General features: G+C 36.2%; 1 protein-coding gene across 1 annotated transcript; it reads left to right on the top strand.

Annotated features, from left to right (window-relative positions):
* Window positions 1-526: 526 nt before the first annotated feature.
* On the top strand, window positions 527-22,469 carry LOC127844647 (ATP-binding cassette sub-family C member 5-like). Its single transcript, XM_052375080.1, has 15 exons — window positions 527-1,071; window positions 7,052-7,165; window positions 11,029-11,193; window positions 13,316-13,463; window positions 14,485-14,632; window positions 15,476-15,561; window positions 16,561-16,734; window positions 17,372-17,434; window positions 18,246-18,330; window positions 18,765-18,913; window positions 19,798-19,905; window positions 21,231-21,357; window positions 21,738-21,805; window positions 22,092-22,163; window positions 22,341-22,469. The coding sequence occupies exons 1-15, from the start codon at window positions 881-883 to the stop codon at window positions 22,467-22,469; spliced, it is 1,827 nt and encodes a 608-aa protein (XP_052231040.1). The 5' UTR covers window positions 527-880.
* Window positions 22,470-22,656: the final 187 nt, after the last annotated feature.

Below are 22,656 nucleotides of genomic sequence, written 5' to 3'. Positions count from 1 at the left end.
GACATTTATAGAATATACTTACCACAACTGACAATTTCGGGAAATACTAACTTTAAACTAACCATTCTGGTGGAACCTCGTCAGGTAATCGAGATCTAACCTTAAAGTTTTAGTCATTTTACTTCAACTTTTCATTTTTTACATGACTTACAAAGGTGTGCGATATTTATCGTTAATGTTGCGACATATATCGGCAGTTGAAATTTTTGCGATATTTATTGTTTAAGTTGCGACATATATCGTCAGTAGGATTTGCGACATTTATCGTCAACGTTGCGACACATCTCGTATCCTGCGACATTTAACGGGGATGCGACATTTAACGGCGCTTCAGAGTTCATGGTGCAAAATTTACAATTGCGTTTTCTCGTTCGATATTATGATACCGCCCCTTTCTATTTCATTATTATGTGATGATAAGCGGAACTTACTAAGTGCGATTCTATATTTGTCTTCATTTACTTGATCTAAGTATGATTCAAGCGTAAAATTGTGTTTAAATAGGCAATACGATGAGATACATGCCATATTTGTGTATAAATATCCAGTATCAATTGTTTACAACTTGGTAGCTGTACTCAGTAATGTTTTGGTTGATCCATAGCTAAAACATTCCCCTGTTTTCTAAAAAGTTTTTCACGTGCCAAGCCTAATGAAGAAGTAATTAAGTGCCGTATGTATGCTGGATACTCGAATCATTGTTTGAATACATGTGGAATCGGATAAAAAAATACGGCGTCAATAATATTATCTACAATTTTCAAAACCACAAACATAGTTTAATATATAGAGATATTCTTCGACGGCGTGTTTCATAAATTGGTTTATTAAAACTATTAAACATTAACGTGTGAACGACATTATAGTAATATGAATACAAATGAACTATTCAAACAGTTCCAAAATGCCAGAAAGACATGTATCTGGTGTTGAACGGCCGATGACCGGAAGTGTACTACCGAAAACACATGGAGACTCGCGCGTGTCTCAGACCGGATTCGCCAACATTCTTCTGGATAACTCAAACCCTGATAAAATACTCACCGATGAAGAAGAACGTAAGAGTTTAAGGTAACATTTGAGTTGGAAAGTAAACTAAGCTCATTAACATGTATATGATCATGTTGCTGTGATAAAAAGTCATTTTAGCATGGTTTATATAATTAAATGTATTTACAAAACTTAAGTCCTTCTTGCTATCAAGGATCGAGGACCGAATTATTGCTCGGATAACAGTTTCATGTGTTATGTTCTTATAGGACATGTTCGTATTTTATTTCGTTATTTTCTGTAACCATTGTACTATTACAGGCATTCATGGTCACAATGAGTTGGAAAGTATCTATGAACTAAATATTAACCAACTGGCTTAAGCCTTTTGCAGACAATGTTACGCACTGTAAACTTAAACCCAATATCAAAAACACTAAAATCCAAAACACTGTATCGCTACATAGTGACATTATACTTTTGTGAATACAAATATCCGTCGTAATGGGTGTATGATGCGCAACTTGTGTTGCTCTAAGTGTGTGCTTTATGTATCTCGCTTACAGCCTCACACCTGGATACCAGCGTATGCTGGGAAAAGGGGAGCATATTCAGTCTCCCTCTTCCAGGCATAGCCTCTCATGCATCAAGACCGCTGTGGCCCAGAAATGGGATCCTCCGCGAGGTGATGGATGGTAACTGGGCACCTTGCGGCCCCAGGCTAAACCACAAGGTCTCGGAGGAAACTAGGCCCCTAGATACTGGACTTGCATGACCCCCCGGCGCGGGGACATGCTCTGCAGTTTTGTAAACCTAGTTCCCAGCTATGGGTCAAATAGCTCCACTGCCTTGTGGATGCCTTGGGAGAGGAAAAGGCTAAGGGATGATACCCCGACAGAAAACCGCTGCTGCCTTGCAGTCCGTCGTTGGATCGACAAAGGCTAAAGGAAAACAACCTGACAGAAATACACTGCTGCCTTGCAGTTCGTCGTTGGCTCGACAAAGGCTAAAGGAGGGGTAACCTGACCAAAACCTAGAGAGTTGAAATCAGAGATGCTGGGCCAACTGGCACTCTCTTAACAAACCACAGCATCATGTAATTTCCGCAATGACTATACAATCTACTAGTTATCAACGATGTGGTGCTGAGTCTTTGGGATCCCTCCAGGGAGATTCAGTGCCGGGCTCTGTGCCTCGACAGAGTCCACCCAAAGCTACTGGGGGTCACTCCTTAAAAAACACCAAGAGGAGAAGAACAGGCTTCAACAAGCCAATGATGAGAAAAGTCAAACAGCAACACTTTACAGTGATGCATTGGAATGCAGAGGGAGTGTTCAACAAGAAGGCTGAACTAGAACATACCCTTCATGAGGAAAACATAAATGTCTGTTGCATACAAGAAACTCACCTTCAACCAACAAAATCCTTTAAGATCAGAGGATATCAGTGCTTCCGAAACGACAGGATTGGTAGAAAAAAAGGAGGAATCATGACATTAGTCAGGAACAACATCAATGCTGTCCAGACTAAAACACACATGGACGACTATGAATTCCAAGTTCTGAGCCTCAGAAATAAAGATTTTAGTTTGACCCTTGTGAACATGTACTCTCCAAATGACAAAATCTATCCCTAGAAAACATCCCAACTGACAGTGAAAACTTCATGGTAGTTGGTGACTTCAACAGCCACTCTCAAAGCTGGGGATATGACCACATAGATAAACGTGGAGAAGAAGTGGAGACCTGGCAAGATGATAACAACTTAAATCTAATCAACAAGCCTGATGACCTTCCAACCTTTTACTCTAGAAGTTGGCACACTACTTCAACTCCTGATCTTGCTTTCTGTACAGCTGACATACATGGCCATGTCAAGAGGAAAGTAGCAGAACAACTAGGAGGAAGCGACCACCGCCCAGTCCACATCATTCTGGAACACACTGACTCTACTTCTTCAACTCTACCCAGATGGAACTACAAGAAGGCCAACTGGACCTTGTACCAATCTGAGACAGACATCCTGTGTAAAGACATTAGAGTTGATGGTAGGGACATAAACCAAGTTGTAAAGGAGTTCAACAAAAGCATACTCAAGGCTGCACAAAAAGCTATACCTAGAGGGGCAAGAAAAGAGTATAAGCCATACTGGAGTGAAGAATTGGAAGAGTTGCAGAACAAGTTATCAGAAGCCAGGGTGGAAGCTGAATCCAATCCCTCACAAGAAGCCAATCTGTCTCTACAGCATGCAAAGGCAAAATTCTTAAGATGCAAACTTGAAGCTCAGAGGAAAAGCTGGAGAAGGAAAACTGCATCTCTCAACTTAGAACGAGATGGACGCAAGTTGTGGAGACTTACAAAGCAACTGAATGATGACAATGAAAATGCGAGGGGCTCAGTAACTTTGGAGGAGAACGGAGAGCTGTTAACTGGAAAACAAGCTGCAAATGTGTTTGCCAAAAATTACAAAGATGTCAGTAATATTCATGTCAACAGAGAGCGACAACGAGAAGCTAGAAAAGAACAGAGGGATAGGAGAGCAAGACGTGAATCATCAAAATCTATGAATCAGGAACTGACCATGCACGAGCTTCAGACAGCCATCAGACAACTGAAAGCAAAGAAATCACCAGGACCCGATGGAATTACCAACGAAATGCTAATTCATCTAGGCAAGACAGCAATGCGCAAACTCCTTGACATATACAATTACAGCTGGAAACAAGGTAAACTTCCCCAAATCTGGAAAGAGGCTACCATGATTCCTATCCACAAGAAAGGAAAGGACCCTAAGAAAGCCGCAATGTTACCGGCCGATCAGTCTCACCAGCTGTGTTGTCAAGACAATGGAGAGGATTGTTAATGCACGCCTCAAGTGGTATCTGGAGACCAATGATTTACTGGCACCCCAACAGGCAGGTTTCCGACAGTTTCGCTCAACTGAAGACCAGACTACTTACTTATCACAAGAGGTCGAAGACGCATTTCAAGAACAGAAGGTAGTCTTGACAGTCTGGATTGACCTTCAAAGGGCGTTCGACAAAGTCTGGACTGATGGTTTACAAGTGAAACTTATGAGGAACGGAGTTGACGGATCCATGCTGACCTGGATCAAGTCATATTTATATAACAGGAGAGCCAGGGTTAGTCTGAACCAAACAAAAAGCAGGAAGTTCCTACTGCGCCATGGAGTCCCCCAAGGTGGAGTCTTATCTCCAACACTCTTTGTGCTTTTCATCAATGACATAGTGTCTGAGCTACCAAAGGGAGTAAAAGCCGCACTTTATGCAGATGACTTGGTGCTATGGTGTAAGGAAGAACATGCAACCACGGCCACATACAGAATGCAGGGAGCCATAGACAAGCTTACAGCATGGGCCAATGACTGGTGTGTCTCCATTAACAAGGAAATATCATCCACAACACTATTCACCATGTCCACAAAGCAAAGAGCTGGAAAGATCATGATGGAAGGAACACAGCTGAAGGAAGAAGATGAGGCTACGTACCTAGGAGTCACATTTGACAAGAGGCAAACTTGGAAGCCACATATCAGCCGTATTGAAGGAACCGCCAGAAGGAAACTTGCTTTGATGCGCAAACTTGCTGGAACAACATGGGGTGCTAATGAGCAAATATTGAAAACCATATACCAGGGCACAGTGAGACCCACAATGGAATATAGCTCAGCAGCATGGTCCACTACAGCCAAGACCAACCAGCAAGCCCTCGACAAGGTACAGAACCAAGCACTGCGAATCATAACAGGGGCCACCAAGTCGACACCCATTGCCTTCATGGAAAAACTTACTGGTATACAGCCACTGCATGAAAGAAGACAAACTAAAGTACTACTACAGGCTGAAAAGTTCAAATCCCTACCTGACCATCCGATAAAAGCTAGATTAACTGAAGGTACTAAAAACCGGCTGAAGAGAGGTAGCTTTGTACACCATGTGAAGACACTTAACAGACAGTTTGCACAACAGCTGGACACTCAAACAACTCCACTCAGCTCTGAAGACATTGTTAATCCAACAGCAAATGATCTGTCAAAAGTACAAATCAGACTTACTGTCCCCCTACTTGATTCAGAAGCACAAAATGAAATCCTGAAAAGAAGTCATACCTTAGCCATGATAAACGAGGATTTCCCATCAGATCTGTGGACACATGTATACACAGACGGATCAGCTACTAGAGCCGTTGAAGACGGAGGAGCTGGGATCCTCATCAGATATCCATCAGGCAGAAATGAAACACACTTCATGGCCACAGGAAAGAGGTGCAGCAATTACAAAGCTGAGACAGAAGCACTCATGAAGGCAGCCTTTATGATTGAGAACTCACCTGAAGATACCACTTCAGTAGTATTCCTCACAGATGCAAGATCAGTCCTTGAAGCTCTGACAAACAACACCTCCCCAAAACTAGCAAAACTTATGACAAGACTCAGCAATAACCTCAACATAGCACTCCAGTGGATACCTGCCCACTGTGGAGTGTCAGGAAACGAGGAGGCTGACCAACTAGCTAAACAGGGAGCAAAAACAGAGCAACCAAATACCCAGGTTACATACAGAGAGAAAGTCAGCATCATAAAGGCAATCACCAGGCCCCAGCAAGAGCAAGATGCTTATCACCTGCTTAACAGAGCAGAACAAGTAGTGATGGTTCGACTACGCTCAGGACACAACAGACTGAATGCCCACTTGTACAGAAAATACAAGCTGGTACCCTCACCACTCTGTCCATGTGGAGAAGAGGAACAAACTGCTGAACATGTTCTTCAAAGATGCAAAAGACACGATCAGGAGCGAGCTGCGGAGTGGTCCGAAGACACAACCCTCAACAGAAAACTGTATGGAGGTCTGGAAGATCTAAGACGGACTACAACATTCATTGCAGAAACTGGCATGATTGTGTAGCGCGAACGCAAAGAAGAAGAAGAAGAAGAAGTGAATACAAATGAATTCTTCGTTAGATCTGATAAGAAGCTTGACATCGATATTTTTTATCGATGGGTAGGAAAAATTAAAATGATATTCGAATTTTCGTATTCATTATTCGAATAAATACAAATATTGATTGTTAAACAAGACAAAATGGGTTAATTTTATAATACACATGTAGTTAGATTCTAAATTGTAGATGTTAAAATAACGTAAAGCGTGTTTGAAATAAACTCTCTCCAGCCTTAATAAATTTACACTTATTTCACACTAACTTTATTACTTAATATTAGATGAACTCAGTTCTCCAACGATAGACATTCACTTAATATATAAATTAAGCAAGTAAAATGATTGGTGATTCGAAGGTCACTTAAGTTTGATTGTTGTATATTGTTCTATTTCAGAGAGGCTGAACTTTCAATAACATGTCAATAATCTTAGACAATAGATTCAAATGCGATGTTTGAACGTCTGTTTAAACTCCAAGATAAAAGCAGTACAAACACTATTCTCCTCATGACACTCTCCCGTATGCTATATATCATCTCGTTAATTTCTGACGCTGTTCTCCAAACTATTACTGATACACGAAAGCCGTCTGCACTGAATAAGAATGCAACTGTTCATTTATACATGCTTCAAGTTTATTTGCACTAAAATCGAATATTCGAATCGTTGTCTGATTTTCGATTTTACGAATATTTGTTTCAATCCCCTTATTTGTATAAGTTCATAAATTCACTACTCAGAACTTATTGAATCGCTCTATAAAAACAACAAACTTCCAATAAGTATACCTCAGTGCAATCCCTTATCTTACAAAATGGAACTATACTTATTAGAAATAGAAACTTATAGTATACTTCTTACGTAGACATGTTGTACGGTGGCATGGAGGCAGCGCCCGAAATAACGGCGTTATAAATTAAATAATATCTTCATCTGTGAACGTTTCATGTGCGCACGTTCAAGCCTACAAGTTCCGTATTAACAATTGCAAATCTCCTCGTGCGGACATGAACTTATATGACCATCCTGTTGTCACCTCTACTGACATATACGTATGTCAATTATCATCCACATGTTACCGTAGCGTCTACATTTCAGAGTAAGTTTTACGGAATTACCATCGATGAGTTCCGACGGCGGAAATGAAAGACCCTTTAAACGGAAGTACTTGGAGGCGCTCCAGATTTGTAAGCCCATCCGATCAGCATCAGAGTAAGTTGGGATGAAAAACCCATCAGATAAAATTATTAACAATGTGCCGAATAGAATTGCTAGGCACTTATTAATTTTAGATCAAGACTTATTCGTCCATTGTGTGTGCTTATCTGTTACATATAATAATAATAATAATTATTATTATTATTATTATGCCGGATTTATATAGCGCCCTTTTCGTGCAAGAGTGCACGTTCAAATGCGCTTTACATAAGAACATTTGACGTATCGCAGATACGAATACACTTTGCAACACTGTTTCAAAAGAAATCGATAAAAACTACTCAACTATACTATAAAACTACTCTATAATACTATAAGTATTACGTAAAAAACATGCACAGTAACCCTTGATTAGAAAGATCAACAAGACACTATAAAACTACCCTATGAGTATAGCTATAAGACAATTAATGAAACAATAAAATCTAAAACTTAAACAATTAGTACTACGTAAAACAACAAAAAACATGCACAGTAACCATTAATTTAAAAGATCGGCAAGACAAACCAGAGACAAAACAGAGAAAGAGACAAGGGTAACGTCAGGATACCATTACCACGAGTCTACAAACCCCCAAAGGAATAATTATGCTTCCTTTAAAAGGTAAATTCAAGTTTATACTTTTTGAGACAAGGGTAACGTCAGGATACCATTGCCACGAGTCCACAAACCCTCAAAGGAATAATTATGCTTCCTTTAAAAGGGTTAATTCAAGTTCATGATGATAGAGATGTTATATAATGAATTGAATAAACCACTGCTTATATTGCATAAGATTGGAGGAAGAGGTGAGTTTTCGGTGCCTTTTTGAATGAATTCAGTGTTCAAGAACCTCGAATGTTTGATGGAAGTGAGTTCCAGAGTTTGGGTGCAGCGTACATGAAACTTCGCTCCCCGTATGATACGGATTTAATCTTCGTTGGAATCACTATTGAAGTCGCTTCGTTCTTTGATCTTAAGTTTCGCCTTGGTTCGTAGACTTCAAGTAGGTTTTTCAGATATACAGGCGATTGTCCATTTAAGGCTTTGAACGCATTGGTAAGTATTTTGAAGTGGATTCTTTTTTATACTGGGAGCCAGTGTAATTCTTTTAGGATCGGTGTTATGTGACTATAGCGGGATGTTCTTGTGATAACACGCGCCGCAGTGTTTTCAACATGTTGTAGTTTCTTGATAGCTGATGTTTGTGTTCCATACAGCAGTGCATTGCAATAGTCTAGCCGAGACGTGACAAGTGAATTGACCAAGGATTTTGTGGCATTTGGTGTAAGATATTGCCTAATCTGACCGAAACATGATCTACCTATAGCATTTATATGGTGTCCCATGTTCATTCTTGAATCAAACCAAGCACCGAGATTTCGAACGTATTGCGATGGTTTTATTGTCGAGTCCCCTACTTAAATAGTTAACCCATCTACGTACTTGGCGTTGTTTTGACTTGAAAATACTATGACCTCGGTTTTGTCGGTGTTAAGTTTGAGCATATTTGTATTCATCCACGAGATGATATCGTGGAAGCACTTTTCAACTCGATTTAGTGTTTCGTCTTGGGCTGCTCCATCGGTGGGTTCAAATGAATGGTAGAGCTGCGAGTCATCGGCGAAGAAGTGATGCCCGAGTCCATGTTTTTTTGCAAATTTCCCCAACAGGTTTAGTATACATGGTATACAATTTTGGGCCTTACACAGATCCCTGGGGTACGCTGAAGGTTAGCAGCACTGGTTCTGATACCTTGCCGTCAATGCTCACCGTTAGGAAGCGGTCAGATAGGTAGGAAGCTACCCATTGTTGTGGTTTTTCAGCAAAGCCAAACTGTTGTTCGAGGCGGTTTAGAAGGGTTATGTGGTCGATGGTGTCGAAAGCGGCAAAGAGATCCTGCATAACAAAGACAGTGACCTTTTTCTTATCTAATAATTGTAGGACATCGTTTTGAACTTTTAATAAAGCTGTTTCTGTTGAGTGAAACTTCCTGTATGCAGACTGGTTTTCTTCATTTAAATTGTTTTCTGTCAAATGTTAATCTATTCTTTTGCTGACAACTTTCTCCAATAATTTTGAAACATATGGCAGATTCGAAACCGGGCGATAGTTTGTAGTGTTTCTTTTCTAAGGTGGGCTTTTTAAATAAAGGTCTTATACGTGATGTTTTAAAGGATCTTGGCACACTTGCTGTTTCCATCGAAAGATTGATGATTTTTGTCAGTATTGGTAGTAGTTCAGTTTTGCTTTCTTTCAGGAGCCAAGTTGGAAAAGGGTCAAGCGCGCGAGATTTATTTGGGGATTGCATAATGATTTTTTTCAACTTCTTCCTTAGTTGTCGGACGGAAATGTGTCAAACTGCATGTTTCTGCTGTTGGGTTATTATCATTACTCTGTTTTGAATTTGCTTGAGATAGGGCATGTTCAGAAATATCTTTTCTGATACCTTCAACTTTATTTATGAAAAAAATTATTGAAATCTTGTGCTAACTCATCGGATGTTTTGCCAGACGGGAGAGCTATTTCAGATGGGCCATCTAGTAAGTGTTTTGTGATTTTGTGCATGCTCTTTTGATCACGGCCACAGGATGTTTCTTTATCTGAATAAAAATCTACGCGTGCTTTTTTCAACATTTTGTTCATTTTGGCGCAGTGGTTTTTATAAATTTCATTATCAATAGTGAGTCTCGATTTTAGCCATTTTCTTTCCAAATTTCGTTTGATATGTTTAGCGTCATGAAGCTCATCTGTGTACCACGGGCAAGTCGGCCGCAGGGTTATAGATTTTGTTCTTAGTGGAGCATGTTTGTCTACCAAAGATGAAAGTTTAGTATCATAAGTTTGGACAAGGGTTTCAGAGTCATGTTTATTTTCAAATTGTATTTCTGACTCTGTGATATCCTGTTTAAATGTTTCAATATTGATCTCTCGTAGTTTCCGAAAGGTTACAGTATTTCTTACCGGAGCTGGTTTTGATGCTCTTGCATTTAAGATGACGGCATAATGGTCTTTAGAAATGTTTCCTGAGCCGACTGAAAGTCCAGGATCGGTAACAACTACGTTGGATACCGTATCCGCAGTGTCTCTGGTGATCACAACGTCCAGAGTGTGTCCTCGTACGTGTGTTGGCTCTTTTACATGCTGCATCATACCAAAAGAATGGAGTATGTTATTGAGTTTTAGAGCATCTTTATCAGACGGATTGTCAAGGTGGAAATTCAGATCGCCGGTCAAAATGATGTTTTTATCCTTGTTGCATATTTTGATAAAAACTGGGACCATTCTTCCTCTAATAAAGTACTAGACTTCAAGCCATTGTCGTTTGATGGAGGTGGTCTGTAGATTACAGCCAATCGTAGAGAGTAGTCTTTAATCTGTACACTACAGTCCATATGTTCAAACGTAGTGGATTGTTTGTCTTTAGTTGAAGTCAAGACTTTTATTTCAATGCTAGTCTTGTGTATTAGATCAACTCCGCACCCACGGCGACCATTTTATAACATTTTCTAAATGATTGAATATACGCTTAATAATGTTCATTGTTAAATCAAAACTAATATTTAATAATACACGTACACGTTTATTATATAAAGCTTTTGTTGTTAAATCAAAACATATATTTAATAATACAAGTACATGTTTATTATATAAAGCTTTTGTTTATTTGCATGTTTATCAATATCAAAGGTTATCATAATCCACATAATTCTGATTAAAATTTTCAGAAAATAAATAATTAACGTTCCACGGTAGTTCAAATGTAGATTGGATTTTCTTTGTTCGTTTTTATTTTAGAGACAGACAAATCCCAATAAGCATCTCAGGTTGTTTTTCCTACCTATTCCTTACATGGTTTACTTTACTTTTATTTTAGGGACAGACAAATCCCAATAAGCAACTCAGGTTGTTTTTCCTACCTATTCCTTACATGGTTTTCTCCACTTGTTTGGAAAATGTTTAAACATCGCGACGTCGAGGTGTCACAGAGCGATGTGTGGGAGTGTTCTGATATGGAGGGGGTACGAGTGAACACAGAGAGGTGAGAATACATCAAGATTAGAAATAGTCAATTAAGCGAATGGAATCGATGTATGTATCGGACTTGAACCATTCAATTGAGCCAAATAACATATTGACGAAGCTTGTATTGTACAACAAACCGCTCAAATTGGTATACGATGGTTGTGCTCAACCTACATGGCTTCTGTTTTCTAACGTTTAAAAAGAGATCAGAAGTTCAAATGATTGCCATCTTTGTTTTGTATTTTGTATACTGACAAAAAACGCAAAACAACAACTTTCACTGAAATGTTCATTTAGTAAAGGTCAGAGGTAAATGTACACACGGTATCATTTCTGTTATATTTCAAAGAGCAATGACTAAGGTATGATATGCAAAAATTACGTATCTAAGTGCAAAAAACGACCAAACAGCTATTCATTTCGTAAGTTATTATAATTACTTGGTCGAATAAAGGTTAAGATTCAAAGTTCTTAATTGTTAATATGTTTTCAGAACCTAACCGTAAATGTTTCTGTATCTAATTTCGCAGCCAGTGTGATTTTCATGAGAAAAAAAATCCTATCTTTTGTACCTATGGCTGACAACAGTCCCCAGAACGACCAAACGGAATATGAAACGACCAATTTAATCCTTCCTCCAAAATCCCCAAAAATGAACAAAACAAATGAACCCTAAGTCGGTCCTTGTAGATATCGTCTTTCCGTTTTCTGTTATGAATTCAACAAAACAGAAACAAAACGAAAATCATCACATTATAGTTCACATGTCTATTTTCAAATAAACAAAACTTAAGAAAACAAAACAAAGTATATTTATTTTGTTTGCGTTGTACTTATTATAAAACATAAACTATATTGTGACGATAATCGTTTGAAAAGGTCCATGTATGTACCGCATTTTCGTTTTTCGGTCCGAATTCGAAAGCAATATATTGAAAACGAACACAAAATAGTTTTCTTCCCGATTTTAAAATAAAACAAACATAACAAGATATGGAACATTAAACTGTTTTATTTATAGCGTTTATATTTACTTAGTTTGAAATTTAAAAACTTATGAAATTATAAAGTTTTTATTATCGTCTATATAGTAAAGACACATCGTTTGTTTCTGTTTTACTGACTGCCTTGCGAATACCTTTCAAAGAGTAAATGCTTAAAAATAATATATAAAAAAGATAAAAGGGATCTAAATAATCTAAATAAAATAAAGTATTATGTAATACCCCATTATTCAACGCCAAACGCCGAGAAAGTTTTACTACACAATTAAGTATATTTGTTTGAGCATTTAAATGAACAGACTGGGGTCATTTGTACGGAAAAGGGGGAGAAATTTAATACATGATGTCCTTCCCCCGTAACAAGCGGTGTGTCCATCGAAACTATTCCGATACACACAATAATTGTTTTCAAAAACTGCTACAGTCAATAGCGCAGAATCCTGTTGTAGGGGGCCGAACGATGTAGACCAATTTACAAACTGACGGTTTCCGTTCGCTGTAAAGTTCAAACAATGGCGATGATTTCTTAAGGGGCTCGTTGAACTGACAAAACTGGATTGTAACAAAAATCTGTGAAAAATTGCGTTACAACACGTGATTAAGTGGGAAATGGGTAGACAATGTAAAATTGTGTAAGACAGTGACTTACTCAGATATGCCACAAGCTCAAGAAATGGCAATTGAGGCGATTTTAACAAGTGGGCGGTAAAATGGGTCGAATGGGTTTTGGGGGTTTCGGCATTCCCTTAGTAAAATAGCCTTAAATTTGTGTTGAATACGATTATTGAGCGAATAAACATTATTTAAAGTAATGAACAATTTAAACGTTGGTGACAAGTAAACTATTATAAAAGATCAAAAGTGACTGAACATTTTCAACTGTCAGGAGTGGAGTTGTTTCGATAAAAATGCATACATTGTTTGCTTAAATATTTGCTTAACTGTATTTGTAATATTGCCATTTCACCAATCTGTGAACAAGTCCATTTAAATTGCATTCTCAAATTGCCTTAATAATTTAAATCTATGTGCTGTGATATATATAAGACACATACTTTTCTTGTTACTCATGCATCTTAGATGTCAATACAGTACACAAAAATACATGACGCACAATATTTTTTTCTCGCAAAGAATGATGATGCTATGGTCCAAGGAGCTTCATGATTGTGGCCCCAAGAAGGCGTCGTTTTTGAGGGTATGGATCAGGTTCATACTCACAAGATCTGCTGTAAGCCTCATTGTTCTGGCTGTCAAAGCTCTGGCCATGTTCCTTTCGTCGGTAAGTTCCTATCAATACGATATTGCATTAAAATTTAAGTTAAACAAATTCCAATTGAATACAGAACATTGTTGAAATACCGGTTAACATAATAAAGCGTTGCAACGCGAAACGATTGAATAATATGGAGAGTGCTGTTGTTATCGTAATATTAATACTACGAGGATTGCTTATATAAAGTGTATGAGCACGGATGGCCGAATAGTCTAAGCCTGAGACTTTTACTCCAGGGGTCAGCGGTTCGAGCCCAGTTGAGGGTTACTTTTTTCTTTCTTTAATGTTATTCTAGTTTTTTTACTGGAGCTTTTTTGATCCAATGTTCACATTTATCAATATGAAGTATTTTATGACAAACTTCAATACATGCCAAAATCTGTAAAAAGGTCCCTTTAACAAGGATATAAAGTTAATGGATTGGAGTGTTATGTACGCATTAGGTAAATTATCAACATTTCAATTAAAACATATACATGGAAATGAATTGGGCGCATGGCACTGATGAAGCAAGGATGCATTGGAATACTAGAGTAAGAACAATATGTAAAAAAAATGTGAATATGTAAGCCACAAAGCACTTGAAATACTTCTTGTACCATCTTTGTTGATCTGTACATAAACACATTGTGAACTTCTTGTAAATGGTAAATCACACAATCACGTGCGTGTAAATTAAATCCCACCTTAAATACCTTGCAATTTGCTGATGTTTGATGTTATCAATCATATTTCAGATGGACGTCTCAATGAACTTCATGTTTCAAGTTTTGCGCATTATATTCTATCGACAATTACAAAATGACTTTTTAGTTCTGCCTATAACATATAGGAATATACAGTAAATCGGCTTCAACCAGCAAGCTTTTGGGCTTTGATATTTATTCTTTTGAATACTTCTTTGTTCTCGGTACAAAAAAAAACCTCAAAAAGAAATCGGGACAACTCTGATGAAAATATTAGTATATATCATTTAACATTTACTTTTAAATGATACCTGTTACATTATGTTCTTATATTTCTGCAGGCGCTTCTTGTGAACAAATTGCTTCGCTACCTGGAGTCTGCCGAAAACAACCTCTTGTACGGTCTCGGCCTGACGGCGGCCATGTTGGCCTGTGAGGTGGTGCGCGCCATCTCCTTTGCCAATTTCATGGTGTTCAGTGCTCAAACCGGTACGCCATCGGATCTCTTCGAATAATTCATTAATTATTTAACATTACTATACAAGAAAACTTTTGTAATGTATAACCGGATGATACATTTCGATAAAACATGTATAAAAACAGGATTATGAAAAAACGTTCTTTTTGAAACAAAAATCGATTAGAAGTATACCCAGTGTGAGTAAAAAATGAAAAGGGACATTTTTCTTGAAAGAACACAACAGGATAACAACAACAATTAACACACAATGAAAACAACAGAAACTACAATATGTACACAACTAACAAATTTTATGTTCTCAACCAATGTGCCCTCTGAATATTGGCATACAAACAAAACTTTATTGATGAAGACAAAACCCGGAAAATGTAATTGAAATGATAAAAATAAATGAACTAGCTTATCATAATGCGCTTGGTACTTTATCCACTCTAAACGCCCCACTGTGTTTATGGTAAAATTTATTTGTCTCTAAGGTCCTCAGTTCACAAGCAGAGACATCCGTTTCAAAAGAGTATTTAAAAATCAACATATATATTATAAATATATCCATTCTGAATATCTTGACAAATAACAAGGCAAAATGCCTTGGAAGGAAAAGAAGATGCCTTCAATCTTTGAATATATAATCCGTAACACGGGGATAAACACAGGTATATTCCAGCTATGAATAATAAAACGACACATATCTTTATGCATATATATTATAACACACATTGGCGCTTTGCGGTCATTACCGCAGAATGTGTAAAAAGGCCAATGAACACACACACGCCATATTATAACCTAAAATACATGTGTTATTTAAGAATATGTATGTTACCAAATAAGAAGTAGGCGACTTGTTATAGGTGCCCGCTTCAGATCAGGATTCATGGGCATAATGTACGATAAACTCATGAAGCTGAGAGCAATCAATGGAAAGACAACCTCAGAGGTATGGCACATCTATTTTGAATCTGCTATGGGTATAGTACAACGCTTAATTTGCTAGGCGTGTATGAACCAAAAGAATGATCATATTTAAATCAGTCAACAACACGAGCAAAATTCTTCTTGGTTTGTTACAAAAGCTATTAAATGCATGTCGTCATCTTATCTCATTTATATCTACAATACGTGTATCTTATTTTGTATTTGTAATATGTAGAGCAAAAATAACATAATGCTTCACTTTGAGTTACAATAACTGTTTTGAACACAGTATGAACATTTTTTTCTTATATTTCCATACACAATAATAATTGTGTATTTCATGTTTCTACTAGTTTAAAAACAATGACCATTATTAACAACAGTCAACAATTGCCTAGCATTGTGCAAACGGATTTAAAAACAATAAAACATTTATTTATTTTCTCTTTAACGTAACTGGATATTTCGAAGATAACTTCAGGTGTTTGAAACACGATCGAAAACAGTATTTGTAATGACTCCGCAATTGTTATTTGCTCTTCCACATAATGTTCAGCTAGGATTCGTACCGGGTGTATAACTACACGTGGATCACGGTCTAAATATTTTGCGTGCAACTCAACCTATCAATGGCACTGTCTACGACTACATATATATATACATTTATTAATTTATTTATGGCGGAGTTTACATAATCGTGAAAAAAATCTTACTTGTGTATTTTTCATACATGGAGCGCAAACATCTTTATGCTTAACTTTGAGTAACAATTACTTTTATGAACACAGTACGCCCTCTAACTTTTATTTCCATACACAATTGTGTATTTGATGTTACCACTAGATTACAAACAATGACCATAATAATCAACACGTGTCCGGAATTGTGCACACTGATAACAAATGCAATGTAGCATGTTTTTTTTTCTTTTAAATAAGTGAATATTTTTCAAGATAACTTCAGTTGTTTGAAACACGAAAGAAAACATAATGTGTAATGACTCAGCAATTGCTGTTTGCAGATCCTCAATATGTTTAGCTTGGATTCGTACCGAGTGTATAACGCCACGTGGTACACGATGTTAATCATTAGCTTGCCAATCTATCTAATCATCGGCACGATCTACGCCTACACTCTGATTGGATACTGGTGCTTCGTTTCCATAGGGATCTTTATAGGTTGCTTCACGGCACAGGTAAACGTCTCTTTGGATGGATAGTAATGGTATGATGTTATAAAATTGTCTTTATGCAGGCAAAACATACATCGACACCCACATACTCCATACAAATGTACACAGCAATTTCAGCTATGAAGTCCATTTGCATATGCACTCTGTTTACTTTATTTATTAAAGCAATTCATTTCAACAAACGGTTTCAGTGTTAAAGTAATATAACTTAATATATAGTTTTACTCAAGGCACATCAACATGTTGTGATTTTTTACCTCTTGTTACTGAGCGCTTTTTCAGGCAGTTTGATTACGATTATAGTAATGTTTTATTATTATATAGTTTGGCAAAAGCGTTCTTTCAATATGTTGCGTTTGTATTCGCCGTTAAATAGAGTAAATTGTATTACCAGTTTATTGTTAACACACTGCACGAATATGCCCCTTTCCATTTAAAAACAACAACAATAACAACGACAAAACAACGATTTATTAACTTGATAACATTAAACAAAATGTAAATTGCTTAAAAGATCACAATTGATGTCAGTTTTGACAAAACATGTTTAATACATATTATCAAGTAAAGATTAAGTTACATTACCTCGTTAATTATTTAATTTATTTTATTGAGTTTGAATAAATATATTATACTGCAGATGCGACTTACCGGCTTAACGAGAACCATGCGAAAGAATTGCTCAAAACATACCGACATGAGGGTATGTGGGCATTTTATACTTGTATTTGTATCGATAAGGAACATGTCAATAAATACTCTAGTACTCATACAAAGTTAAAAGTGAATCAAATGTATGATGTTCATATGCTATGCAAACAACAATAAGCAAGGTTTATGTAATAGCAATATATTAGATATTAGTTGTAGCTAATTAACTTATAACACAACATTAACTGTGTTTTTCTACAAACACTATTGACATTAGTTATACATGTAATTGTTATGCTTTGCGAACGTAGACGGCACATGAAAACAACCAAAATAACAAACTTGAAAGAAACTACATTGGGCTCCTGCTGAGAATATAATGTTCAATGTTTAAAATCTACAGAACATGATCAGAATAAACGGCCGTATAAACTGCAGAACACTATTCTAACAACCATGCGTGCAAATAGTGTGTTCAACGTGAAGGGATGCGATCATTATTATGTACGCACCTTAATAAATTCATGCTCATATAACGTTCTAAGTTGTATTCAGGGAAGTGACCAAATTTATATACGCAAACTTATAGATACATTATTAGATTACGTTTGCAGCCCTATGCAGTGCAGTGATCATAATTGTACTCGTATACTAATAGATATGCTTAGATAGAGTTCGAAATCGCATTAAGTGAAATTATCATAATTATATACGTATCATACTACAAGCATTTATACATAACGTCCGTAGGCATATGTAGGGAAGGGATCATGATGATAATATACTTATTTTACCAGATACAAGCTTAGAATATTTACATTTTACCAACTACACGGCAAGATTCAGTTCGTTGTCCCTTGCAGGTTCGACGCATGGGCGAGATCCTAAAAAGCATGAAGTTCATCAAATTGTATGCGTGGGAAAAACCGTTCAACGAGGCCATCAAAAGTATGACTAGTAAATATGTTCAGCTTAATTGTAACAATTAGTATGGGTTATGTCGCAAACCAACGATAAGTTTAAAAACAGTGTTTCAACTAATTGCAATGAAATACGTGTGTGATCGAAACAATTATGTGGATTTTATAAGTTACCCTCATTTTAGAAAACACTTCCTTTTCACATAATACATAGTTTACGACTAGTGAACATCCGTTATCTTTTTCAGATGTAAATGATCAATTCAAGTGCAATCTGTGATAAGAGATCGCATATTTATCCTTTTTATCTCAACACTTCTAATAGAACATAGAAAGTTGAAACACACAAATGTGTTTGTTGTCATTAAATTGCCATAAACTAAATTATGTTTTTGAGTTGTCTTGACCGCTTTAAGGTTAATTCGTTTTTATAAGATTTCAAAATAACAGAATACTTTGTAGATGTGAGGCAATCAGAACAAATGTACCTGCTTTATTCCGCTTTTCTGGACGTAGTTATCGGTTCTGTCATAAAGGTGACACCGGTCATAGCCACCGTTGTTTCGATTACCGCTTTCGTCGCCGCCGGAAACGACTTAAACGCATCTACTGTGAGTATGTCACGTAGGAATCTCGAATACAACTTTCATTTGTTCAGTATTTTCATTTTCTACTCACCATAATAATTCAAGATTCTATGGCAGTTTACATCTTTTTTTCTATGTAACCAAACCTGTGCATGCAAGAGCATATTTATTTACATACATGTAAGGCAAACACACGAACATTGGTTTGAGTGTGCATACATACGAGCTACGTGCAATGCTTATGTAACTTTTTTCATGGTTATATCTTGTGTATCATATGGTTGTTTTTAACCTAGATTAACTCGTGAATTTAAAATTTGACTTAATTTTTGTTAGAATTTATCTACTGATTAAATTAATTAGAATTTACATTTAAAAAATTAAACATTCCCCAGCATCATTTGTAAAGAGAAACCCTTATCTTACCTCTGTCGTTAACAGTTTTTCAGGACTTAAAAGTTACGATTCGACTAGTAAATACATACGTGGAGTTATTTCACAACAATTCTCTATGGTTTAAGCCTCATCGCCATTAAACTTTTATGCAAACACTTCAATGGCACGGTCTAGTGTTATAATACATAATCAAAAGAAAATACGATCCACTTATAAATGTATTCTATCTAAAAAAATCTATCATTGAACAAGTAAATGCAATGTTGATTTTTATGAGATCTAGTTGTAAACCAACGCAAAATAAAGATAGATAAAGATCAAAGGTATACATTTTATTTTTCAGGTAATATTAACTTAGAAAAATGAAAAATAAAATGGTCAATTTTGAAGGATTACATATAGTTTTGCACACAATTTAGATGCTCGAAACACGTTACTAGAAAAATAATTATGTGGGATTAGTTTTACCATTAGCATATATATTATAGTATTTAACCTTTTTTATTTTACAGGCCTTCGCTATCATCGGAACCCTGAGCTTTGTGCGAATAAGTATCACGGTTGTTCCCTCCGCTTTGAGGACATATGGTGAAGCGACAGTCAGCTTTCGACGGATTGAAGTAAGCCTCGTTACATCGACTAAAGACTAAAACACAACGCCTTGCACACAGTAAAAACAACAGACGCAGCCAATATTTGTGTGGCGGTTTTATCTTAATTGTACTATTTTCTATCATTTAATAAAGTCATCAACGGGTTTCATTGCGTGTTCCTATCCCAGTATTTAAAAAAAAAAGGACTTTCTTATCGAAATTAGTTTATTCTAATTACGGTCATTCAGCAATAAACAAATGCAAGAGACCGATTCATGTATTGCATTGATACAACAATTTATTATATACCTGTTTGATGCTTTTAACAAAATACAGGTTGTATCAATCGTTGAACTAAAAAATCCCGTATTACGCTTCTCGCTGTTTCCAATTCCGTATTACCATACTAGCCGGACTACTTCGACCCATTTAATGACGTCACATTACGCGCACCGAAAATAGAAATATTTTATATTACGAAATATAATACGTAGTACATCGTGTGACGTCATTTCTGTAACAAAACACAATAGTTTTATCTAAACTCTATGGAATTTAAGGACCTGTCGGGCGTGGTGTTTTTTAACAGTTAACTATTTGTTAAAAACATCGAACTAATTCAAAACGTATTTTGGAGTGTGTGTTTATCATGCATAAATGTATATTTCGATAGGAATACAATAAAATAGTGTGGTTTAAACTAAGTTTTGATAAAGACATGGAAGATAGAATTGGAAGTGCATATTGTTTCAACGTTTTTGTTATAAACATCGGATTAAAGTTGTCAACTTAATTGTTATAAACATTGGATTGACGATGGCATTAAGGTAAGCGTGTCGGAAACCTGTGTTTTCCCGGTCCGAATGTTTACACGTTAATTTACATAAACTGTATTCATACGCGTCTTAAATAAACTATGGCGTACCGTTTTAGTCATTGTTTTGTCAGTTTTGTTAAATTAAAAAATACAAGTGTTAACTGTTTTCGTTAGTTGTTGTATATAATAAAAGGAATATAATTACGCTAGTCAATTGTTCCAAGAGTTTGTATCACTCTCGTGGCTTGTGCTATTTCGCATCACACTCGAGGCCCCGCCTCTCGTGTGATACGTCATCACACAAGCCACTCGAGTGATACAAACTCTTGGAACAGTTGACTAGCGTAATATTCCGTATCTATTATTGTGTGAATACACGTATGCTTATTATTATGATGTATGTTCTTATTTGTAAGTCAAGTCAGTCTAGATTAAAACCTTAAGTGCGTAATAGTAAATGTTGGTAACTTTTTGGTCTCTTAGATTGGTCTTCTAAAAGATAAATGTACAAACATTAAAAAAATCTTATTTTTAGAAATTGTTAACGTTAGACGAGTTCGCTTCGCCTTCGCAAGACGTCTTTAAAAAGGACAACGCTGTAGAGCTTAAAGCTGCCAATTTCATCTGGGAATCATTTCTAGATGTCAATGAGACACAGTCATGTAATCGCAAATAAAGTGGTGTCATAATGTTGTTTTTTTACTCGCATAATGGTGTCTTTTTAGAAGAGTAAATATTTTAACGTGTGTTTTTATTAAACCGTAGCCTAATTGTGTCTTATATAAATACATAATTTTCGTTTGGCTGCATAGTATGGCTATTGTATCATACATAACATGACGAGATGGCATTTGTCAAGTAAATGAATTGCGCGTTAAATTTCTGCATTTGCTTTTATGTTAAACTACACATTACGTTGGAATATCGTTTTAAAATGTAAGCTTTGATTTGTAAATTGCCCATCACATTTTGCGATCGCTTTATGTTCTTAATTTGTATATTTATCCGTAATATCATAATTTATATTTAGTTATGATTTTAGTTGGGAGTCCAAGAAGCGAAAGTTCTAACTTATTCCGGTTGTCAGATATAACACTCGAAGTGAAACAGGTATTATTGACCATCTTACTTATATGAGAAATAACAATCTTACCGTTGTGTTACTTTGGCTTAAATAAACGACAAGCGTTTATTAAAAAGAATTGAGTGCATGAGTTTGTTTCTTTAATGAAGTTTCGTATATTTAAATACTTTTATAGAACGCATATGGTATTATAATATAATTGAAAATCGTATTAGAATCGATATACACCTTATATTACTCAAAAGTAGCGTTTTGCGGAATGCCAGCAAGTAAGTTTGAAATATGAATTTGCCATGATATATTTGCATAAAGGGGCAGCTGATTAGCATCTGCGGTTCTGTTGGATCCGGGAAGTCCTCCCTGATGTCAGCTATCATAGGAAGGGTGGGTATGATTTTAATCGAAAGCATGTTCTTTTGATTTAGCTAGCGTTTGTTTAATTGAACATTCGTACAAAACAAACATCTTTTTTTTATCTACGAATATAGAACTTTATATAAGTGCTTTTTTTTTTCATATTTGTAATATGAATATATACGTTTGTCCCATTATATTTTTCAGATGATGTTAATAAAAGGGCATTTGGCAGTTAGTGGGACTGTGGCCTATGTTTCCCAACAGGCGTGGATATTCAATGCTTCGATCAAAGAAAACATTTTGTTTGGACAAGAATATAAGAAGGAAAGGTAATTCTACAAAGTTTCTTTTTGACGCACGCGTTACTTGCTAAATCTAAAGTACTCAAAAACAACGATTTAAACCGATTATAGACAAATCACTGACAATTTTAAACCACGAAACGTGTGTCTAAATAATCATGTATATATTTTTTATACAAACAGTATTGGTTAACAAAAATTAAAGATTTATTGTTACC

Source organism: Dreissena polymorpha, chromosome 1 (genome assembly GCF_020536995.1).
Source record: "Dreissena polymorpha isolate Duluth1 chromosome 1, UMN_Dpol_1.0, whole genome shotgun sequence".
Classification (NCBI taxonomy): Eukaryota; Metazoa; Mollusca; class Bivalvia; order Myida; family Dreissenidae; genus Dreissena; species Dreissena polymorpha.
Note: the sequence above shows the minus strand (reverse complement) of the source record. Positions and strands in the feature narration are given on the sequence as shown.

Excerpts from the sequence above, each read along its gene's own strand:
- LOC127844647 (XM_052375080.1), top strand. The coding sequence starts at position 881 with ATGAACTATTCAAACAGTTCCAAAATGCCAGAAAGACATGTATCTGGT. Across the intron at positions 19,906-21,230 it reads TCAGCTTTCGACGGATTGAA|AAATTGTTAACGTTAGACGA; the intron begins GTAAGCCTCGTT and ends TCTTATTTTTAG. Across the intron at positions 21,358-21,737 it reads TGTCAATGAGACACAGTCAT|TTGGGAGTCCAAGAAGCGAA; the intron begins GTAATCGCAAAT and ends TTATGATTTTAG.